General features: G+C 41.4%; 1 protein-coding gene and 1 long non-coding RNA gene across 2 annotated transcripts in view; one reads left to right on the forward strand and one right to left on the reverse strand.

Annotated features, from left to right (window-relative positions):
• Nucleotides 1–2,080, reverse strand: part of LOC138969439 (uncharacterized) — a 3,025-nt gene extending 945 nt beyond the window's left edge. The window contains exons 1-3 of the long non-coding RNA XR_011456466.1: nucleotides 1,724–2,080; nucleotides 651–745; nucleotides 1–482 (exon numbers count right to left, since the gene is read on the reverse strand). The exon at nucleotides 1–482 is cut by the window's left edge and continues 945 nt beyond it. This is a non-coding gene — a long non-coding RNA (uncharacterized lncRNA). The remainder of the gene's footprint in view (nucleotides 483–650; nucleotides 746–1,723) is intronic.
• A 9,370-nt stretch (nucleotides 2,081–11,450) lies between these two features.
• Nucleotides 11,451–18,277, forward strand: LOC138974413 (FMRFamide receptor-like). The gene is made up of 3 exons (XM_070347164.1): nucleotides 11,451–11,518; nucleotides 11,945–12,255; nucleotides 13,139–18,277. The coding sequence occupies exons 1-3, from the start codon at nucleotides 11,451–11,453 to the stop codon at nucleotides 14,176–14,178; spliced, it is 1,419 nt and encodes a 472-aa protein (XP_070203265.1). The 3' UTR covers nucleotides 14,179–18,277.
• The last annotated feature ends 1,741 nt before the right edge of the window (nucleotides 18,278–20,018 follow it).

Genomic DNA, 20,018 nt, shown 5'->3' on the forward strand with positions numbered 1-20,018 from the left:
CTGGTCATTATCTTCTTCTTTCAAGTATCTCTTCTCAGCACGAGCAACTTTCTGGTTATCAAATTTGTTCCTGCAGGTTCTGTGCCATACAGCTTTTTTCTCTTCAAAGGTTGTCTTCATATCGTTACCTTGTTCAAGGAGATCCTTGTTCAAAACAAACACAGACGAATCCCCAAGGGCTTCAAGTTTCAAAATATTGTCGACGACACGACCGTACCCAGTCTGCACGCCAGCTTTGGCAAATGTTGATTGTGTCGGATTTACTAATTTTTCTTCTGTTTCTGTTTGGCATATCGCACATAAAGACCAGTCGACCAGGGCACGGGCCTCCAACATTGATGGGTGTGAATTACCTTCATGAACCGCTTCTTCTGAAGACTCCTCTTGTGTTGGCAGTGGTCTGGGATCCAAGCTTTTTTCCTGGACAGATTCCGGGAGATTGTGAGGGTCCAGGGAAGTCTCTGCATCCAGGATGAGATAACCTAATGAAAACAAACAAGGGCAATAAATCAACTGCAAAACAATTTTGTTGGTGACTTAATCAAACACACACACATACACACACACACACACACACACACACACCTAATACACAAGCGAGCAGGCATATGCCCCCCCCCCCCCCCCCCCCTCACCCTTTCGCCTCATACCTTCGCGAACCGTGTCTTCAGAAGACGTTCCTTGTTTTGGCAGTGGTCTTGAATCCATGCTTTCTCTTGACTGATGCAAGGGTCAGGAAACGTCTCTGTATCCAGAGTGATAAAACCGAATCAAATACAGACAAACAAGGAAATAAATCACATGAAAGACAATGCTGTATGCGACTAAACTACCCCCCCCCCACACACACACACATAAAAACACACACATACATTCTCTCTCTCTCTCTCTCTCCACACACACACACCCACACAGGCACGCACACGGCACACACACATACGCACACACTAACACACACCCCCACACAAACACAGACACGCACGCACACACACACACATACACACACACGTACCAACACGCATGGCTAGAATATTAGGTTACATTATAATTATGTGACATGATCGTCTACGGCTCTGTGCAGCGAATGAGAGAACCCAGTAGTGACCGCACGCAAAACGCACGTGGATTGAATGAAGCATGCACTTCAAATGTCTGTGTTTTCTTATGATACATACTGTATAATGTTAATAGACTTGTCGTACCGATTTCTGTACAAGCAATAACATCATCAAGATTCAAGAGTTAATTACCAATTACCTACATATCGAAGATGTACAAAATTCAATTTGATTTCTGACTGCCAGGGCCACATAAAAACGAAAGCAAGGTAAACACGAACAGATCTAAACAGCTAGGCGTTTCCAAGATTTTGTGTCAACAAATAGTCTAGTGTTGAAACAGTGTTACGGACAATAGCCGCTGCTTTCACAGGAACTCTTATTTTCCCAGGACGATCGTAGCCTGGAACCATCTACAGGACGATCAAGTTCTGGCAGGATCTATGGAGATCTTTAAATCTGATCTCCACCCAGTTTAGGACTTATTTATATGCGCACCTCCCTTCCGTCGATCAAATGACAGAAGTGGTTTTTCAACGTATTGACACAGATACAGATCTGGCATTCATTGCAATCACTTTCGCGCCCCCCTCACCCCCTCCCGTCTACCCACCCTCCCCCCTCCCCATTAAAAACATGTATACATGTAACTGAAAGTATCTTACCGTTTACTCGAAGGTCGTGGGTGCAAAATATATAGCAGGCGCCTTCATTCTGCAAACTCAAACGCCATGCTGTTGCTCTTCAAGCAGACGACAAGTATTCCGCGCAAAGCGATACGTCTAAAATCTCATTGGCTAATATTCCCAAGGTCGCGGATAACTCGTGTTGGAGTTATCTCCCGCACTGCGTTGTTTACCTTCGAAACGATTTTTATTTAATTAATTTTTTCACCCTTTCATACTTGCTGGATGACTTGTGTCATCCTCTTAATCGATTCTTTGTACTTTTATGTGCAATTGCTGAGAAAACTACAATTTGTTCAATGATTTGCAGTATTGTGGTGTATTCTTGCCACGAGTCCCCAGACTATTAGGTTGGTTGTCCCTAACTGAATTTCAACAAGAATAAAAGTTGATTTTTGGCAGTTAAAAAACCGTTAAATCCCGTTTTTTCACCAATCTTTATGAAATTTTGTGAGTAGGTCCGTTGTCCATAACTGAGTTTCAATACGTACTTTTCAGAAGAAAAACAAGCTTTTGTCAGTTATAAACCGTTATTTTCTAATTTTTCTCTGATCTTTATGAAATGTTGTGAATTTCAACAAGAATAAAAAGTAAAATTTTGGCAGTTAAAAAAACGTTAAATCCCGTTTTTTCAGGAATCTGTCAGTGTGTCCAAAAAGTGTTACACAAACACCATTTTTTAGACTTGCTTTATCTTATTAATGTTGTTGTGGGTAAGAAAGGAGATGTGGTTTTTAGCAGAATAAAACTGTTTTTATTGGTATGGGCCACCTGGGGGGGGGGGGGGGGTCAGTATAGTGTCTTGAGCACTTAAGGGGAGGTTCTAGCATGGGTGAAAGCGATTTTTCCAAAAAAATGTGATTTTGGGGTTCTTGCAATAATGGGTAGATAAAACATTGTATAGTATTGTGGTGGAAGAAATTTCACCAAATCATTAAACCGTTAAAATGACAGTTTAACCGCCAAAAAACACTCTGCTCCTTGTTTCTTGGTCCCTAATCGTCGGATTTACACCAAAATTGGCACAGTGATCCATTGTCCCTAACTGATCTCCAATACAAACTTTTCAAGAAGAAAAAGTTAATTATTGGCAGTTAAAAAAAACTTTATAAACCGTTATTTTCTAATTTTTCACCGATCTTTATGAAATGTTGTGGTTAGGTTGGTTGTCCCTAACTGAATTTCAACAAGAATAAAAAGTTGATTTTTGGCAGTTAAAAAACCTTTAAATCCCGTTTTTTCACCAATCTTTATGAAATTTTGTGAGTAGGTCCGTTGTCCATAACTGAGTTTCAATACGTACTTTTCAGAAGAAAACCAAGCTTTTGTCAGTTATAAACCGTTATTTTCTAATTTTTCACCGATCTTTATGAAATGTTGTGAATTTCAACAAGAATAAAAAGTAAAATTTTGGCAGTTAAAAAAACGTTAAATCCCGTAAGATCTACTTTATTCATAGGTTTGTGTGTGTTCGTTTGTAAGAGCAGTGAGTGATAATAGCATGACGTTAGGCTTTTTGAGCTAGCATCGTGGCTTACGCGCTAAGGACGAGGATGTTAATGACAAAACCAGGAAATCCCAACAAAGTGTCTGTGCATCAGTCATTCCTGTCCCTTTTCTAAGTTACACACACACACACACACACACACACACACACACACACACACACACACACACACACACACACACACACACACACACACACACACACACGCGCACACACGCACGCACGCACACACACACACTGAAAAAAACATATGCAAGCATCAACATTTCAACGAGACAAACCCAATGCTGGTGTGTCGAAGAAGACAGCCACAGCGGGCTTGTTCGAATCAAAGTATCACACCATATCTTCAGCGTAGTTGGTCTAAGAGGACGTTAAACCCTAATAGTCAGTCAGTCTCTCTCTCTCTCTCTCTCTCTCTCTCTCTCTCTCTCTCTCTCTCTCTCTCTCTCTATTCCTGTCACCGCCCTCAATCTGTGCCTTGTACAATGATCTGGTAATTTTATTTAAGTTTATTTTATTTTATTAATTTTATTTAAGTTTTTACCTTGTGTTTTGTGTTGAACAATAAATACATACTCCAGAATTGACAAAAAGTGTCTTGTACATTTTACGTGTTCTTTGTAAAATATTGCCCCAGCCCCTCCACCTGTGAAGAAAGGACACCTGTCTAATAGGGACACCATTACCATACCCCAAGGGTGTCCTTTAGGGACAGGTTTTACTGTACTGCCGAACAACACTTTTCTTCCAAGTTCCATTGTAACGAAACACTTGCCTGGAATTGTAATGTCTTTTATACACTTACATACCTGCCCACAGATAAAATGGAGCCACAACCCCAAACAAATATAATATCCCATCTAAAAAAAAAAAGTAACATCCCCAAACGCAAGATAATTAACCCTAACTGCCGGATGCAAATTGAAACACATTTTTTTTCATTAGTTTTAATTATATTTTGCCTGAGGAAAACAAAACAGCCTGAAATGGACTGGGTGGTCGAGTGGTAACGCACTTGCGCTCGGAAGCGAGAGGTTGCGAGTTCGAACCTGGGTCAGGGCGTTAGCAATTTTCTCCCCCCTTTTCTAACCTAGGTGGTGGGTTCAAGTGCTAGTCTTTCGGATGAGACGAAAAACCGAGGTCCCTTCGTGTACACTACATTGGGGTGTGCACGTTAAAGATCCCATGATTGACAAAAGGGTCTTTCCTGGCAAAATTGTATAGATAGATAAAAATGTCCACCAAATACCCGTTTGACTTGGAATAATAGGCCGCGAAAAGTAAATATTCGCCGTAATGGCTTGAGGTTTACTGGCCGATGTGAATGCGTTATATATTGTGTGTAAAAAATGTCTGTTTGTCTGTAAAAACAATTCAATTTCAAACGGCAGAAATTAATATGTAAAGCGCGGAGAGCAACGGTTAACTGTGGTTCGCGCTATATAAGCTCTCATGATAATAATAATAATAATAACAAGTCGCGAAAGGCGAAAATACAACATTTAGTCAAGTAGCTGTCGAACTTACAGAATGAAACTAAACGCAATGCAATTTTTCAGCAAAACCGTATACTCGTAGCATCGTCAGTCCACCGCTCATGCTCATGGCAAAGGCAGTGAAATTGACAAGAAGAGCGGGGTAGTAGTTGCGCTGAGAAGGATAGCACGCTTTTCTGTATCTCTCTTCGTTTTAACTTTCTGAGCGTGTTTTAATCGAAACATATCATATCTATATGTTTTTGGAATCAGGAACCGACAAGAAATAAAATGAAAGTGTTTTTAAATTGATTTCGAAAATTTAATTTTGATAATAATTTTTATATTTTTAATTTTTCGAGCTTGTTTTTAATCCAAATATAACATATTTATATGTTTTTGGAATCAGAAAATGATGGAGAATAAGATAAACGTAAATTTGGATCGTTTTATAATTTTTTATTTTTTTTTACAATTTTCAGATTTTTAATGACCAAAGTCATTAATTAATGTTTAAGCCACCACGCTGAAATGCAATACCGAAGTCCGGGCTTCGTCGAAGACTACTTGACCAAAATTTCAACCAATTTGGTTGAAAAATGAGAGCGTGACAGTGCCGCCTCAACTTTCACGAAAAGCCGGATATGACGTCATCAAAGACATTTATCGAAAAAACGAAAAATGAAATTGGGGATATCAATCCAAGGAACTCTCATGTAAAATGTCATAAAGATCGGTCCAGTAGTTTGGTCTGAATCGCTCTACACGCACGCACGCACACACACACACACACACACACACACACACACACACACACACACACACACACACACACACACACACACACACACACACACATACACCACGACCCTCTTTTCGATTCCCCCTCTATGTTAAAACATTTAGTCAAAACTTGACTAAATGTAAAAATTAGAAAGCATGACTAACCTACCTCCCTAAGAATATTTGCAATTGCCAATGAGCTTTGATCATATAAACTAAGAGTGTCACAGACCTATGGGTAACCAAGCACCACTAACACCTACACAAAACCACCACCCCCCCAAAAAAAAAATTCAACAACATTCGATTTTCGACTGAATCATTCAGGTACGAATACTTTTTCCTTTCAAACATTGTTTTTATCATGTTTCGTAAGAAATCACTCGATTTATAGCAGTTTCATTCTCAAAAGTGATGTACGTTACTATTTGGATGACGACCATGCACACTTTACCCGTGGGGCTGGGCTCGTCCATCTCGCACGTAGGTGTGAAAGTCCTGTTGTCATTGATAGATCATATGCAAATGACCAAGGGAGACTAGTTAGGTCACGCTTGTCACAACATCTCGGCAAAACGAGAACGTTTTATTTTGGTTATAAGTAATTTTTCTTTACACAAAATCAACAAATCGTGTCGATTTTCACGAATCACAGACAAAGCATGCATTGCAAGCAATTTTTTAAATATTATTTTAGACTTAGTAGACTGTGTGAACCTCGAAATCGATCTTTGGCGGCCATCTTACATTTACCGCGGACTGTACGACCGTTTGACTGACCGATACCGAATTTACACAAGGATAATAACGTACATCTCGCATCACTTTTCCAAGCGAAATGAACGAAGTTGGCAGCTCCGTAGAGCTCATTTTTGGTCTCATTAAACACTGCATTCATTTCCTGTCTGGTTTGTATGAAGGATTTACCGGTCGCGCACGTGTTCGGAGTACAGTTCTTACAAAACTGAAAGCACCCAAAATCGCGTAACGCTTTTTTCTCCAGAATGACTAGGTAAGGTTGGAATCACAAGTCCGTTATTCATTGCTTACGGCATAAATTTGCCACCATGTTATACCAAAACGTTCGTCCATTCATCCTCTTTCATCCAACACAAAAATGTTCTTTGCAAAAAAAGTTTATTAGAAGCATGAGCCTGCCAAATAATTCAAGCGGGCTCTTTCCTTCTTTCGACGCCATGACAGATTCTTGGCCATATCTCTCTCTCTCCTATCTCTCTCTCTCGCTCACTCGCTCTCTCTCTCTCGCTCTCTCTCTCTCTCTCTCTCTCTCTCTCTCTCTCTCTCTCTCTCTCTCTCTCTCTCTCTCTCTCTCTCTCTCTCTCTCTCTCTCTCTCTCTCTCTCTCTCTACCAAATAATTTCCTTCTTTGAGCCATGTGACGTTAGAGTCCGAAAAAATAATAATTCATATTTAGGCGGATAACCGAGGCTACTACAAAAAATTGCATGTTTTTGTACATTCAATCTTAAACAAATAAAAGGAGTTCTAACTATTCTAACTGTACTAAATTTGTAAATGTTATCGAAATATAACATTTTACCCATATGTTGACAGTCGTTGTTCACCTCGACCGCTATAGCGCACTCTCGGAAGAACACGACTGTATCAATATGTGTAAAATGTCATATTTTGGTCAAAAATACAAATAACGTATTTTAGTATTTGCTAGGTAATGTAAATCGACCTTCTTTGCTGCTAAGAAGTAGTTAAATATCTGTTCTTCACAGTCTGAAACACGGATAATCGAAGGGGAAGTACCCCTGCGAGCACACAGACACTTGCCCAAGGGAGAGTACTTAATCACATGTCCTCTGACGCAGACGACAAATTTCTGTTTGTGACGAGTTGGTTCGATATAAAAACAGCGGGTTTTACATTGCGGAACATCTAGTCGCAGGTATTGTCTGCCTCCGTGTGTCACGCTGTCTGCGACTCACGGGAACAGAGAACGAAGTTGCAGACGACAATCAGATTCGACTGAGATATCAGTGATCAGTGCTTGTTTTCACTTCGCTCTAGCCTTGCGAGGTGGGCATGCGTGCTGCCTGCGTGTGTGCGTGAAACTTTTTTTCTACTCTGTGAGACTTTGCTTGGAAACAGTCATCTGCTTACTCGTGTCACAGGTTTCTTTGAATATTTCATTGCCAGAGATCATCAATGAGTGTGCGACGTTGGTGATAACTTGTGGTTGATACTCGAGCTTGCGGTTGAAGTTTGTTTCTAACAGTGACGACTATCGATCGTTTTGGATGATTTCCACAGTAACAAATATGCAACAATCTGACAATTTATTGACGAACCTGTACAGGCTGAGGCTTTGATTCTGACAAAATGAGCGTTTCGAAAGAACTTGTTAAATCTTTGTGGCATACATTCCAAATACAAACAGCACCCGAACAGGGCGACAGGTTTGTTTTCGATTTTTTTCTTTTTGGTATTATTAGTATTAATCTATATTTTGTTATTTTCCTCCGAAGTTCTTTTGATGGTCATTTTCCGCTCATACCATGATACTTATCATCGTCATCACCATCATGGTTCATCGTCATAATTGGCACACAAAAAGTTAACACCAATTTCTCGACGGACCTTTTGTTTTCCTTCTCGGTCGATGACTGATTGTAGAATAGCAACAGGTGCTTACATGTTTACTCTCGTTAATCAAAACCAATCGTATCTTATATCCTCATCATCTCTGTTTTCCATCCACTCTCTCAGTCTCTGCCTGGCTGTCTGTCTGCTTCTCTCTCGCTCTCTCTCTCTGTATCTTATCTGATTGAAGTTTTATTTTTTATGTCCGTCTGTCTTTATGTGTTGTATAAAGGACAGGTTGGAAGAATAGGCTTTGCCTAAAACCTTTATCCTTTTGTAATAAAGTTCTGAGTCTGAGTCTCTCTCTCGCTCTCTCTCTCTCTCTCTCTCTCTCTCTCTCTCTCTCTCTCTCTCTCTCTCTCTCTCTCTCTCTCTCTCTCTCTCTCTCTCTCTCTCTCTCTCTCTAATTTACGGTCACGTGTTTTTATATTTAGTCAAGTTTTGACTAAATATTTTAACATCGAGGGGGAATCGAAACGAGGGTCGTGGTGTATGTGCGTGTGTGCGTGTGTGTGTGTGTGTGTGTGTGTGTGTGTGTGTGTGTAGAGCGATTCAGACTAAACTACTGGACCGATCTTTATGAAATTTGACATGAGAGTTCCTGGGTATGAAATCCCTGAACGTTTTTTTCATTTTTTTGATAAATGTCTTTGATGACGTCATATCCGGCTTTTCGTGAAAGTTGAGGCAGCACTGTCACCCCCTCATTTTTCAACCAAATTGGTTCAAATTTTGGTCAAGTAATCTTCGACGAAGCCCGGACTTCGGTATTGCATTTCAGCGTGGTGGCTTAAAAATTAATCAATGACTTTGGTCATTAAAAATCGGAAAATTGTAAAAAAAAATAAAAATTTATAAAACGATCCAAATTTACGTTCATCTTATTCTCCATCATTTGCTGATTCCAAAAACATATAAATATGTTATATTCGGATTAAAAACAAGCTCTGAAAATTAAATATATAAAAATTATTATCAAAATTAAATTGTCCAAATCAATTTAAAAACACTTTCATCTTATTCCTTGTCGGTTCCTGATTCCACAAACATATAGATACACGCTCAGAAAGTTAAAACAAAGAGAGGTACAGAAAAGCGTGCTATCCTTCTTAGCGCAACTACTACCCCGCTCTTCTTGTCAATTTCACTGCCTTTGCCATGAGCGGTGGCCTGACGATGCTACGAGTAAAATGGCATTGCGTTCAGTTTCATTCTGTGAGTTCGACAGCTACTTGACTAAATATTGTATTTTCGCCTTACGCGACTTGTTTGTTTTTCTACCTCTTTTTCTTTTCTTCTTCACCTTCTTCCTTTTGGATTTGTTTGGTTTCGATTTTTTGTCAGTGTCCGATTGCTGTTCTCCACTCTATATAAATAAATGTGCATAACTTGTTGATGGTACATTAACTTTAGCTTTAAGAGTCATTAATGTTTGTTTACCAGTAAGCTGAATTTAACTCTTTTTTCTCTCTGTTAAGCCTTCTAGTAATGTCGCTTTTAATTGCTTGATTTTCGTTGTTTTTTCCCCCGCGTAGGATCATTCAAAATGTATTTATGTTGTTGATTTTTTTGTTTGATTTTTTTGCGGTTTTACTGGTTTGCGGTTTACGGACAGCCTTTCACACACACAAAGACACACACACACACACACAGACACAGACACAGACACACACACACACACACGCACACACGCACACGCACACGCACACACGGCCGCGCGCGTTGAATGTAATGTCTGTGCGAAAAGTACCTTTACTCGACTTTTTCAAATATACTTATTTTCCCAGGGTCGTTTTACCGTCAACCGTGAATACCTGAATGCCCGTTCGAGCACGAAGAGAAAGAGAAAAATATTGGTGTCTTCAACTCGTCATAGAGCTAGAACCCTTTGAGCTAAATAGTATACAGTATAAAGCTGATGATAGACCGCAGTCGCATTACTTGCACACACAGACACACATCCTCACACACCCACACCCACACACACACACTAACACTAACACACACACACACACACACACACACACACACACACACACACACACACACACACACACACACACACACACACACACACACACTCGTTTTTCAAATTAGAATCTAAGTTTTGAGAACTTGTTAATTAACGCGTCCATGAGGTAGAAATAAATAATATGCATAACGTTCACCGACACACACACACACACACACACACACACACACACGCACACACACACACACACACACACACACACACACACACACACACAAAGACACACACACACACACACACACAACGTAATGACTGTGGGAATGGTACATTTTTACTCTTTTTCGAGGTTACTTATTTTCCCAGGATCGTTTTTCAACCATAGCTGTGGAAATTCATTTGTGAAACGTCAAGCGTGAATAACAAGTGGCGCCAGGGGTATGTTGTGAAAGCTGTTTTCGTAAGAATAAGGAAAATGTACGTATTAAGCTTAAAGGCCCTACCCGCCTCGTGAAAACAGTTAGCCGCACTGTCTCAGATCTTGCCAGGCTAAGATGGGATAAGACCATCCCTCCACTTGGTCATATACGCGAATCAGCACCCTGAACATGTCTGTTTGTTATGTTGAGTTGTTTTCTTTTTATAATGAATTAGTTTTTGAAAAAGGCACATATGTCGTCTCGCGTGGTGGTCATTGTATAATTATGCTCTGCATGGTGACTGCTTACACAGATCGTAGCGTTATTCTGTGTGTGGCAGTTAGTTTTTTTCGAACAGGGCCTTAGACCTGGTGCTCGTTGTTTCATTGACTTACTGATCATCTATGTTCATCCATGCACAGCGAACAAGTCGAGACACAACCTGTCATGTCGTGTGTGCTTACAAAGCTGTGTTTCTTTGCGGCCAGTCACCGTAAATAATGTTTCTGTTTTGACACAATTTATTCGGCACCAACTCTTAGGAGAGCCAGTTAGTGCGTCTGCCATGTCTTACATGTCAGTAATTTTACTTGTTTATACTCAGCTCTGTTTATTTCATTGTTGATGTTTTGATTCCTACCAGTACAACAGCAAAATATTGATAAAACAAAAAATAGTTCTGTCTATTTTAGTGCTACCAGTCAATTTCTTGCTCGGAATAAAGTTGCTGTGATTTCTAAATGTCTGTCTTCACTTGTATTGGACTGTATTATATTTAATTTCTTTTCTTTTGCCATGTGCTGTTATTATTACATCACACAGCCAAGGTGTTCCAGAACCTGACAGACGTAGAGAAGACTCAGGCCACGGTGTGTTGAGTTGTAGTTTGCGCTGCATTGCCACGTATTGTAATTGTATTGCATGTTATTTCCGAAACTATGGTGTGCCACAACCTGACCGTTCAGGAGAACACGACCCTAGGCGGGGTGAAATCACAGGCCTTGCCGTATTGACAGTTTCGTATTGTGTTGTATGTTGCACTACGTACATTGCCCAGTGTTGTAAATGTATTGCATGGTGTGCCAGAACCTGACAGAACAGGAGGACACGACACTGGAGGAAGAGAAGGCCCAGGCTTGATATTGTGTTGTATTTTATGCATTATGTTGTGTGCATTGCATTGCCGTATATTGTAATGTATCGTATGCTCTTGTATTGTAAATGTATCGCACAGTATTTTCAGAGGCATGGTGTGCCAGAACCTGACAGACCAGGAGATCACGACACTAGGCGAAGAGAAGGCCCAGGCTTAATATAATATTGTGTTGTATTTTATGCATTATGTTGTGTGCATTGCATTGCCGTTTATTGTAATGTATCGTATTCTCTTGTAGTGTTACCGTATTGTTACCGTACTCTGCTGTATTTCCAGAGCCATGGTGTGCCAGAACCTGACGGAACATGAGAACACGACGCTGGGCGGGGAGGAAGCCCAGGCCATGTTCGAAGAGGTCAGCTACGTCATCTACGGCTTCCTCCTGCCCGCGGTCTGCGCCTTTGGCATCGTGGGCAACCTCCTCAACCTGACCATCCTGACCAGAAGGAAGCTGCAGAAGTCCTTCAAGACCCTCGAGCAGGCAGCCAACCTGTGTTTGATCTCGCTCGCCGTGTCCGATCTCATGTTCTGCGTCTTCGCCTTCCCCACCATGTTCCTGCCTAAGGATGACATGTACGCCAGTAAAGGTGGGTGTTTGAGAGAGATAAGATACACACACAAAAGTGGTTACAGGGAGAGAGACGAGATGGTATTTGTATAGCGTTGGAGCGGAGGCAGAGAGAGAGAGAGAGAGAGAGAGAGAGAGAGAGAGAGAGAGAGAGAGAGAGAGAGAGAGACGATAAGATAAGATGAGAGAGAGAGAGAGAGAGATAAGATAAGATAAGATAAGATGTGATGCAATATAATAAGATGAAATAGTAATATGAAACCGTGTAATACCCGTTTTCTGTCTCGTGTTCTAACCGTGTGTTGTATTAAAGGTACTGAACTTGTCAAATCCAGGTGCACGGAGCCCCTGGGGCTTTTAGTCATACCTCAGGCAGCTATCCGTTAGAAGAACTACCAAGTTTCATTGACTTGCACCCAAAGAGTCAAGAACTGCGATTTTTTTACGAATTAATTTCGTACTCGGACCCGGCTGGTCTTGACCTATTTTTGGATCTAAATTTAGATCAGGTAGATCACCACATCATGCACAAAAAGACACGTCACTAGCAAACTATGTCAGACGTCATCATGAGTTTGTGTAAAACAAAATGGAGGCCGGAATCACTCAGTTGAATCGAACTCCGACCAAACACCAACGTAATAACTAGGTTAATTTATGCACTCGCGTGAACAAGAAACTGTCGAGCTTCACAGATGTCGTCGTTGGGTAGTTTTGGGTTTGTTTTACTACCATAGGAGGATTTTTGAACTGTAAATGCACTCAGCTGCAACAAAAACGCAAAACGAAGGCTGTGAGCTGCACTGTGCCTTTAACGTACAGGTATCCTATTTGAGTGTGCTACCTGTGTGCGTTGTACTCGCTGAAATCGTGCTCTGACCGTGTGTTCTATTACCGTACAGGTATCCTACTGCTGTACCGGGTCTACTCCACGGCCATCATCAACGTGTTCATCATGATCTCTACCTGGCTGACGGTAGCCATGTCCCTGGAGCGATACCTGGCCATCTGCCACCCGCTCAGGCAGGACCTCTACCTCACCACCCGCCGCATCAAAATCGTCATCGTCCTCACCTACATTCTCTCCTTCATCTTCAACATTCCTGTCCTGTGGCGATACGAGGTGCAGGAGATCTGCCCTAGAGCCCTGGCCGAGGCTGCTAAAGCCGAGCTGGCCAGGATCCGTAGCAGTGGCGTTGGTGTCAGTTCTGCCAACGGACACGTCGTCACGGAGTTTGTGCAAGCTTTGAACTCCACAGTACAAGCTGCTGTTGGTGGTAGTGGACGGGTGGTGATGAGTAACTCTTCTTCGAGGACCCTGAGCTCGCTGTTGTTGGGCGATGCCGGGGTGTTGACGAACGTGACGACCACAGCAACAGACGCGGTGACGTTGTTAGAACAGACGACGGAGCGCGTCGGGTTCGATTCGGACCTGGTGGCCTTCCGTCCCAACCAGGTGTTTCTGTGGCAGTCGTCGCAGCTGGACACGGTGTACCGGATCCTGTGGGCGGTGGTGAACAACGTCATCCCCCTGCTCCTCCTCATCTACTTCAACGTGTGCCTGTGCCGCAAGATCTACCGCTCATACAAGATGCGGCAGAAGTTCAAGCAGGAGCACCACTCGGGCCACGAGAACTCCTCGCACGTGCTGACCGTGACCTTGGTGGTCATCGTGCTCATGTTTTTCATCCTGGTGGCGCCCTCCGAGATCGTGATCCACGCGGCCATCATCACCAGCACGCAGAACAGCTACACCTACATGAGCGTGGAGGCCGTGATGAACTTCATGCAGAGCATCAACTTCTCCGTCAACTTCATCCTCTACTGCATCATCTCCCCCTACTTCCGCAAGACGCTCAAGTACATCTTCTGCTGCGGATGCTACAACATTTACCAGGTGTCCAAGCAGTGGAAGAAGGAGTTCGAGACGTCACTCATGTGACGTCGCGTGAGTGACGTGGACGACCTGGGACGCAACAGCTCCGCCTCCGAGTGCGAGTTGCGGTCCATGAAGCGATGGCGGCGACGCAACCTTGACACTCGTGTCACAGCGTGCGGCGGGCGTCCCGGGTTTGAGACGTCACTCGTTTGATGATTTTGTACAGAGTTTGGCCGATGTGTCATTCGTTTGATCTTTGTGTACAGAGTAGGCCGATGTGTCACTCTTAGAAGTCAGTGCTCTAAAATGCACACATGTGCAATAGCGTAAGGGAGATTTATTTTGGTACCAATCCCCTGGCACCTGAGAGAATACTAAACATTGACATGAACAAGCAACTTTCCTCCTCAGTCGATTTGTCACTGGTATGATAATGAAAAGAGTTGACCGAAGTGTCACTGATCTGATTATGTAAGAAGAGTTGACCGATGTGTCACTCGTCTGATATCGAACAGAACTTGTCTGATATTTTAAAGAGTTGACCGATGTGTCACTCGTCTGATATCGAACAGAACTTGTCTGATATTTCAAAGAGTTGACCGATGTGTCACTCGTCTGATATCGAACAGAACTTGTTTAATATTTCAAAGAGTTGGCTGATGCGTTACTTGTCTGATTTTCCAAAGAGTTGAATGATATGTCACTCGTCTGATATTGAAAAGAGTTGGCCGATGCATCACTTGTCTGATATTGGAAAGAACTTGTATGATATTGTAAAGAACTTGTCTAATATTGTCTGAAAGGAGTCGACCGAAGCGTCACTCGTCTGATGAGTAAGTAAAGAGTCACTGACTCAGCCATGACGTTAAAGAGTTGGCCGATGCGTCACGGATGATGTGCATTTGACCAATGCGACGCTCGGATCTTACATCTTAGTCCAGTGCGTCAGTCGCCTGATGATAGAATAGTTCGACATTAATAAACAATCTGAGCCAGTGCTTCACTCGGATGTTTAAACCTTCGCCAGTGCGTCCCCGCTTGAAGAGAAATGAGTCGACCAGTTTGTCTACAATCTTTGCCCATTGGTCACCCGTCCGATGATTGGAATGGCGTAAGACATTGCTTCACTCTGATTTCACAGCTCTTAGTTCGTCACTCGGCTCTTTAAGAATTGACCAGTGCATCACACAGATCGACCCTGGTCAGTACGGGATTGTTTAGGCTCATGCACCTTTCAACCAAGCAGAGTGTGAATCAAAAACAAGAAAGGCTAGTTATTGCTTTTGACAAAAGAAGACACATGCAAGTACATCGACCCAATGGTCTTTATAGCGAAGAGACAAACAAATAATTATGAAACAAATGAAACAAACGAACGAAACGTATCGTTCTTTTTATATTTAGTCAAGTTTTGACTAAATATTTTAACATCGAGGGGGAATCGAAACGAGGGTCGTGGTGTATGTGCGTGTGTGTGTGTGTGTGTCTGTGTGTGTGTGTGTGTAGAGCGATTCAGACTAAACTACTGGACCGATCTTTATGAAATTTGACATGAGAGTTCCTGGGTATGAAATCCCCGAACGTTTTTTTCATTTTTTTTATAAATGTCTTTGATGACGTCATATCCGGCTTTTCGTGAAAGTTGAGGCGGCACTGTCACGCCCTCATTTTTCAACCAAATTGGTTGAAATTTTGGTCAAGTAATCTTCGACAAAGCCCGGACTTCGGTATTGCATTTCAGCTTGGTGGCTTAAAAATTAATTAATGACTTTGGTCATTAAAAATCTGAAAATTGTAAAAAAAATAAAAATTTATAAAACGATCCAAATTTACGTTTATCGTATTCTCCATCATTTGCTGATTCCAAAAACATATAAATATGTTATATTCGGATTAAAAACAAGCTCTGAAAATTAAATATATAAAAATTATTATCAAAATTAAATTGTCCAAATCAATTTAAAAACACTTTCATCTTATTCCTTGTCGGTTCCTGATTCCAAAAACATATAGATATGATATGTTTGGATTAAAAACACGCTCAGAAAGTTAAAACAAAGAGAGGTACAGAAAAGCGTGCTATCCTTCTTAGCGCAACTACTACCCCGCTCTTCTTGTCAATTTCACTGCCTTTGCCATGAGCGGTGGACTGACGATGCTACGAGTAAAATGGCATTGCGTTCAGTTTCATTCTGTGAGTTCGACAGCTACTTGACTAAATATTGTATTTTCGCCTTACGCGACTTGTTGTTTTTGATACGATCTCTTGCAAGGAGATGGCCAGCGTCGAATTAAAGTCTGACTATACAAACTGAATACTGGACACAACTTAACTTCGCCTGTGGTCATGTAGCGATAATTTCCGATGGCAAGCCCGTGGTTCCGAGCATCGTCGTGAATACAAAGTGTGATCAACCTCGAAACTGACGTCCACACATAATTATTGCATCTGCTAGTAAGCCTTCATAATCACGCGAACTTTAGCTATAACTCAGCTACGCATGCGTACAAATGTTGAGTGGCCGCGAATAAATGGTGAAAAAAAGCTGCTATATGACTTACTTAGTATGACAGTTGTGGTGGAAATTCTCGAGGGATACAAAAGAGTTGTGTTGCAAATCCATGCAGAATATAAAAGGCGTATGTGACAAAGTCTCAAAGAATAATTATATCACATCAGAGACATAGATAGCAATGTATGTCTCTGATTATATGAATAGAAGACGATAATGGCACTGACCAAAATGGCGTATTCTTGTGAAAAGAGTCACATATTGGTAACTCTATATACCTTTGTGAACATTGGCACTACCTTTGGGAGTCTAGTAATAGTATGACGCTTAATGGGTATTTGTGAGACGAGATCGATAAGATTATTTCATCTGATCAGAAAAAAACTACCGAAAGAGCTCATTCTTCAAATGACCCTATGTTGTTCATGGTGAAATGAGAAAACTATAACGTTAATAAGAATGCGTGTGTGTGTGTGTGTGTGTGTGTGTGTGTGTGTGTGTGTGTGTGTGTGTGTGTGTGTGTGTGTGTGTGTGTGTGTGTGTGTGTGAGTTAAAGAGAGTGATAGCAAGAGAGTGTATGCGAATTTAGAATATTGGATGTTATCAGCAGTATGTACTAAGCGTGTGCGTTGAACATGCTATTGTTGAGCAAATATGCTGCTACAGTGATAAAATCAAGCCGAAAAGAAAGAAAACACTCACTCGCTTTCATCTGTACAAATTCAATCGCTCAAACACAAGTTTCACTAGTGAACCCTTATACTACTGGCCACAGTTGCTGCATGCTCATACACATTGTTCACCATTGAACATTTATTATACTGGCCAGGTACTCTAAGCTCATACAAATTATTCACCAGTGAACGTGTATGAAAATGATCACAGACACTACACGGATTTGACAACGTGGATGGTCACAAGAAAGTCGATGGATTTAATATATAGCATAGATATGTATGCTGTGAATTGTCATCTATATTGAACATGCTATTGTTGAGCAAATATGCTGCTACAATGATAACATCAAGCCGAGAAGAAAGAAAACACTCACTCGCTTTCATCTGTACAAATTCAATCGCTCAAACACATTGTTCACAAGTGATCGGTTGATATACTGATCACAACTACCACACGGATTTTACGAAGTGGATTGAATGACACAATGGATGTAATAGCATGGATGCATATACTGCGAACTTGCTGTTACCCCCACACGGACAAATTAAGACTTAATCCTTTCTGCGGCACTGCTGTTCATCACGGCAAAACATTGGACAATAATATGAATATATTGCTACTAAGTAACATTTCAGGGATGTCATGACAAGGTGTACATAAAGTAAAACTTTCTCAAATGAACGAGCCGATGAAAATAAATGTGTTGTACAGTCACATGTAACAAATCTGACAAAGATTTCTGAACTTTGTGCAGTATGTGGTGCATATTGTGTGTGTGATATATTGAAATAATAATGAGTCTGTTCGTGTTACATTTCTTTCAAGATAATTTATTTATGTCGTACTGTGGTTTTTTTTATGGAAGGAGTGTTGTTGTTCCTGGAAGCTATGAAATTGTAGTTATGGAGTGTTTTGTTAAAGTGATATCATATTACTGGATGGCATGATAGCCTTAAAACTATCCTCACAAACATTCGTATGTTGGTGTATTTTCGCTCTGTGTGTGGCTGCGTCTGTTAATAGTGCGCGCACGCGCGCCACGTGTGTGTATGTGTGTATGTGTGTGTGTGTGTGTGTGTGTGTGTGTGTGTGTGTGTGTGTGTGTGTTCATTTGTTTGTGTCCGTCTGCCTGTCTGTTTTTTTCTGTACGTGTGAGTGATTGTGTTTCGCTATAATTTATAATTATTATACGGACGTATTAAGATCATGTTTATGTCCCACGGTTACTTCTGTATATTATATCAAGCGTCCTTTCATTGTACTTGCGTGTTGTCTGACTGTGGGGGGGGGGGGGGGGGGTATACACGTCCAGACATTACATACACGTATGAATCACACACACACACACACACACACACACACACACACACACACACACACACACACACACACGGTCGCTCGCACGCACGCACGCACTCTCACACCCACATAGTGACACACACATACAAACGAGGCAAGAACGAGGATAAAACATGTACGTCATTCGCGATAGATATATACGTACGTCATGTATACACGTCCAGACATTACATTAAAGTATGAACCGCACACACACACACACACACACACACACACACACACACACACACACACACACACACACCAAGATCGAAGGTAGCACATTTACGTCATTAGCGATAGATATAAACTGAGTTTGGTTAACATTTCAAAAATGATTAACAGAATAATAGCTCTAGAATTGAAATAGCACACAACAGACTAATGAACGCCCATCTCATTCCTAGGCAACTTGCGTATGTGTGTTGGTGTTGTTTGCATATAACTCTTTTTTTGTTTTCATGAGATTTAAATAGGAAGTATTTCTGTTCTATCTGTCAGTTTGTCTCTCTGTCTCTTGTCTCCTCAGTCTCTGTCTCTGTCTCTGTCTCTCTCTCTCAGTCTCTCAGTCTCTCTCTCTCTCTCTCTCTCTCTCTCTCTCTCTCTCTCTCTCTCTCTCTCTCTCTCTCTCTCTCTCTCTCTCTCTCTCTCTCTCCCTCGTGCGTGCAATCACACACACATGAAACTCGTTTTTTGTGAGTTTTGTGGTGTCAAAACATGTTGCTTTCCGTTCTTGGAATCAAAGTCACATAGTGGACCTTTAGTTCCATTCAATGAAAGCAAGCAGCCACTGCGCAGCTCTATCTTACATGCTTGTACCAAGTGTGCGTACAGTGATGTCATGTATTACTGTTTCAATATGGATTTCTTGTCGATGTATTCTTTGAGTTCACACTTTTTTCCCCCACACATTCATGTAATAAGTCTGGTGCATAATTGTGTTTGTGATGAACAGATCAAATGCGATTCAGACTCATTTCTGCTGCTACATATATTTCTGTATAAGATATGCTCGTGCAAAGGAATATTACTTCTCGTATACAAGCGGGTTTTTTTTCAACACCGCTGATGTGTCCCGAACAAGAGCATCCTTCCCACTTAGATATTGTTCCCATACTGCCTGGCTGCTATCTGTGCAGAATGGGGTATCTTATTTTGTTATTTTGTTTGTTACATTTAGTTTGTGTCTTGTGTGAATCTGCTAAATGAATTCAGCAAGAACTTCCCACTTAAACAAAAAAGTAGCCAGGTGGTTAAGTTTTGATATGTGTCCAGGTGGAAGGATGCTCTTGTTCCATGCGACAGCATTGGCAGACCTGCGGGAGGTGTTCTTCATCATGTGTATAGGGTTGTTTTGCTAGGTGTGTGTGTGTG

This window comes from Littorina saxatilis, linkage group LG1 (assembly GCF_037325665.1).
Source record: "Littorina saxatilis isolate snail1 linkage group LG1, US_GU_Lsax_2.0, whole genome shotgun sequence".
NCBI lineage: Eukaryota > Metazoa > Mollusca > Gastropoda > Littorinimorpha > Littorinidae > Littorina > Littorina saxatilis.

What these genes read in the sequence shown, in the direction of transcription:
- LOC138974413 (XM_070347164.1), top strand. Translation starts at nt 11,451, where the DNA reads ATGGTGTGCCACAACCTGACCGTTCAGGAGAACACGACCCTAGGCGGG. An exon ending in GTGAAATCACAGGCCTTGCC is followed by an intron (nt 11,519 to 11,944) that starts GTATTGACAGTT and finishes CTGTATTTCCAG; the next exon opens with AGCCATGGTGTGCCAGAACC. An exon ending in TGACATGTACGCCAGTAAAG is followed by an intron (nt 12,256 to 13,138) that starts GTGGGTGTTTGA and finishes ATTACCGTACAG; the next exon opens with GTATCCTACTGCTGTACCGG.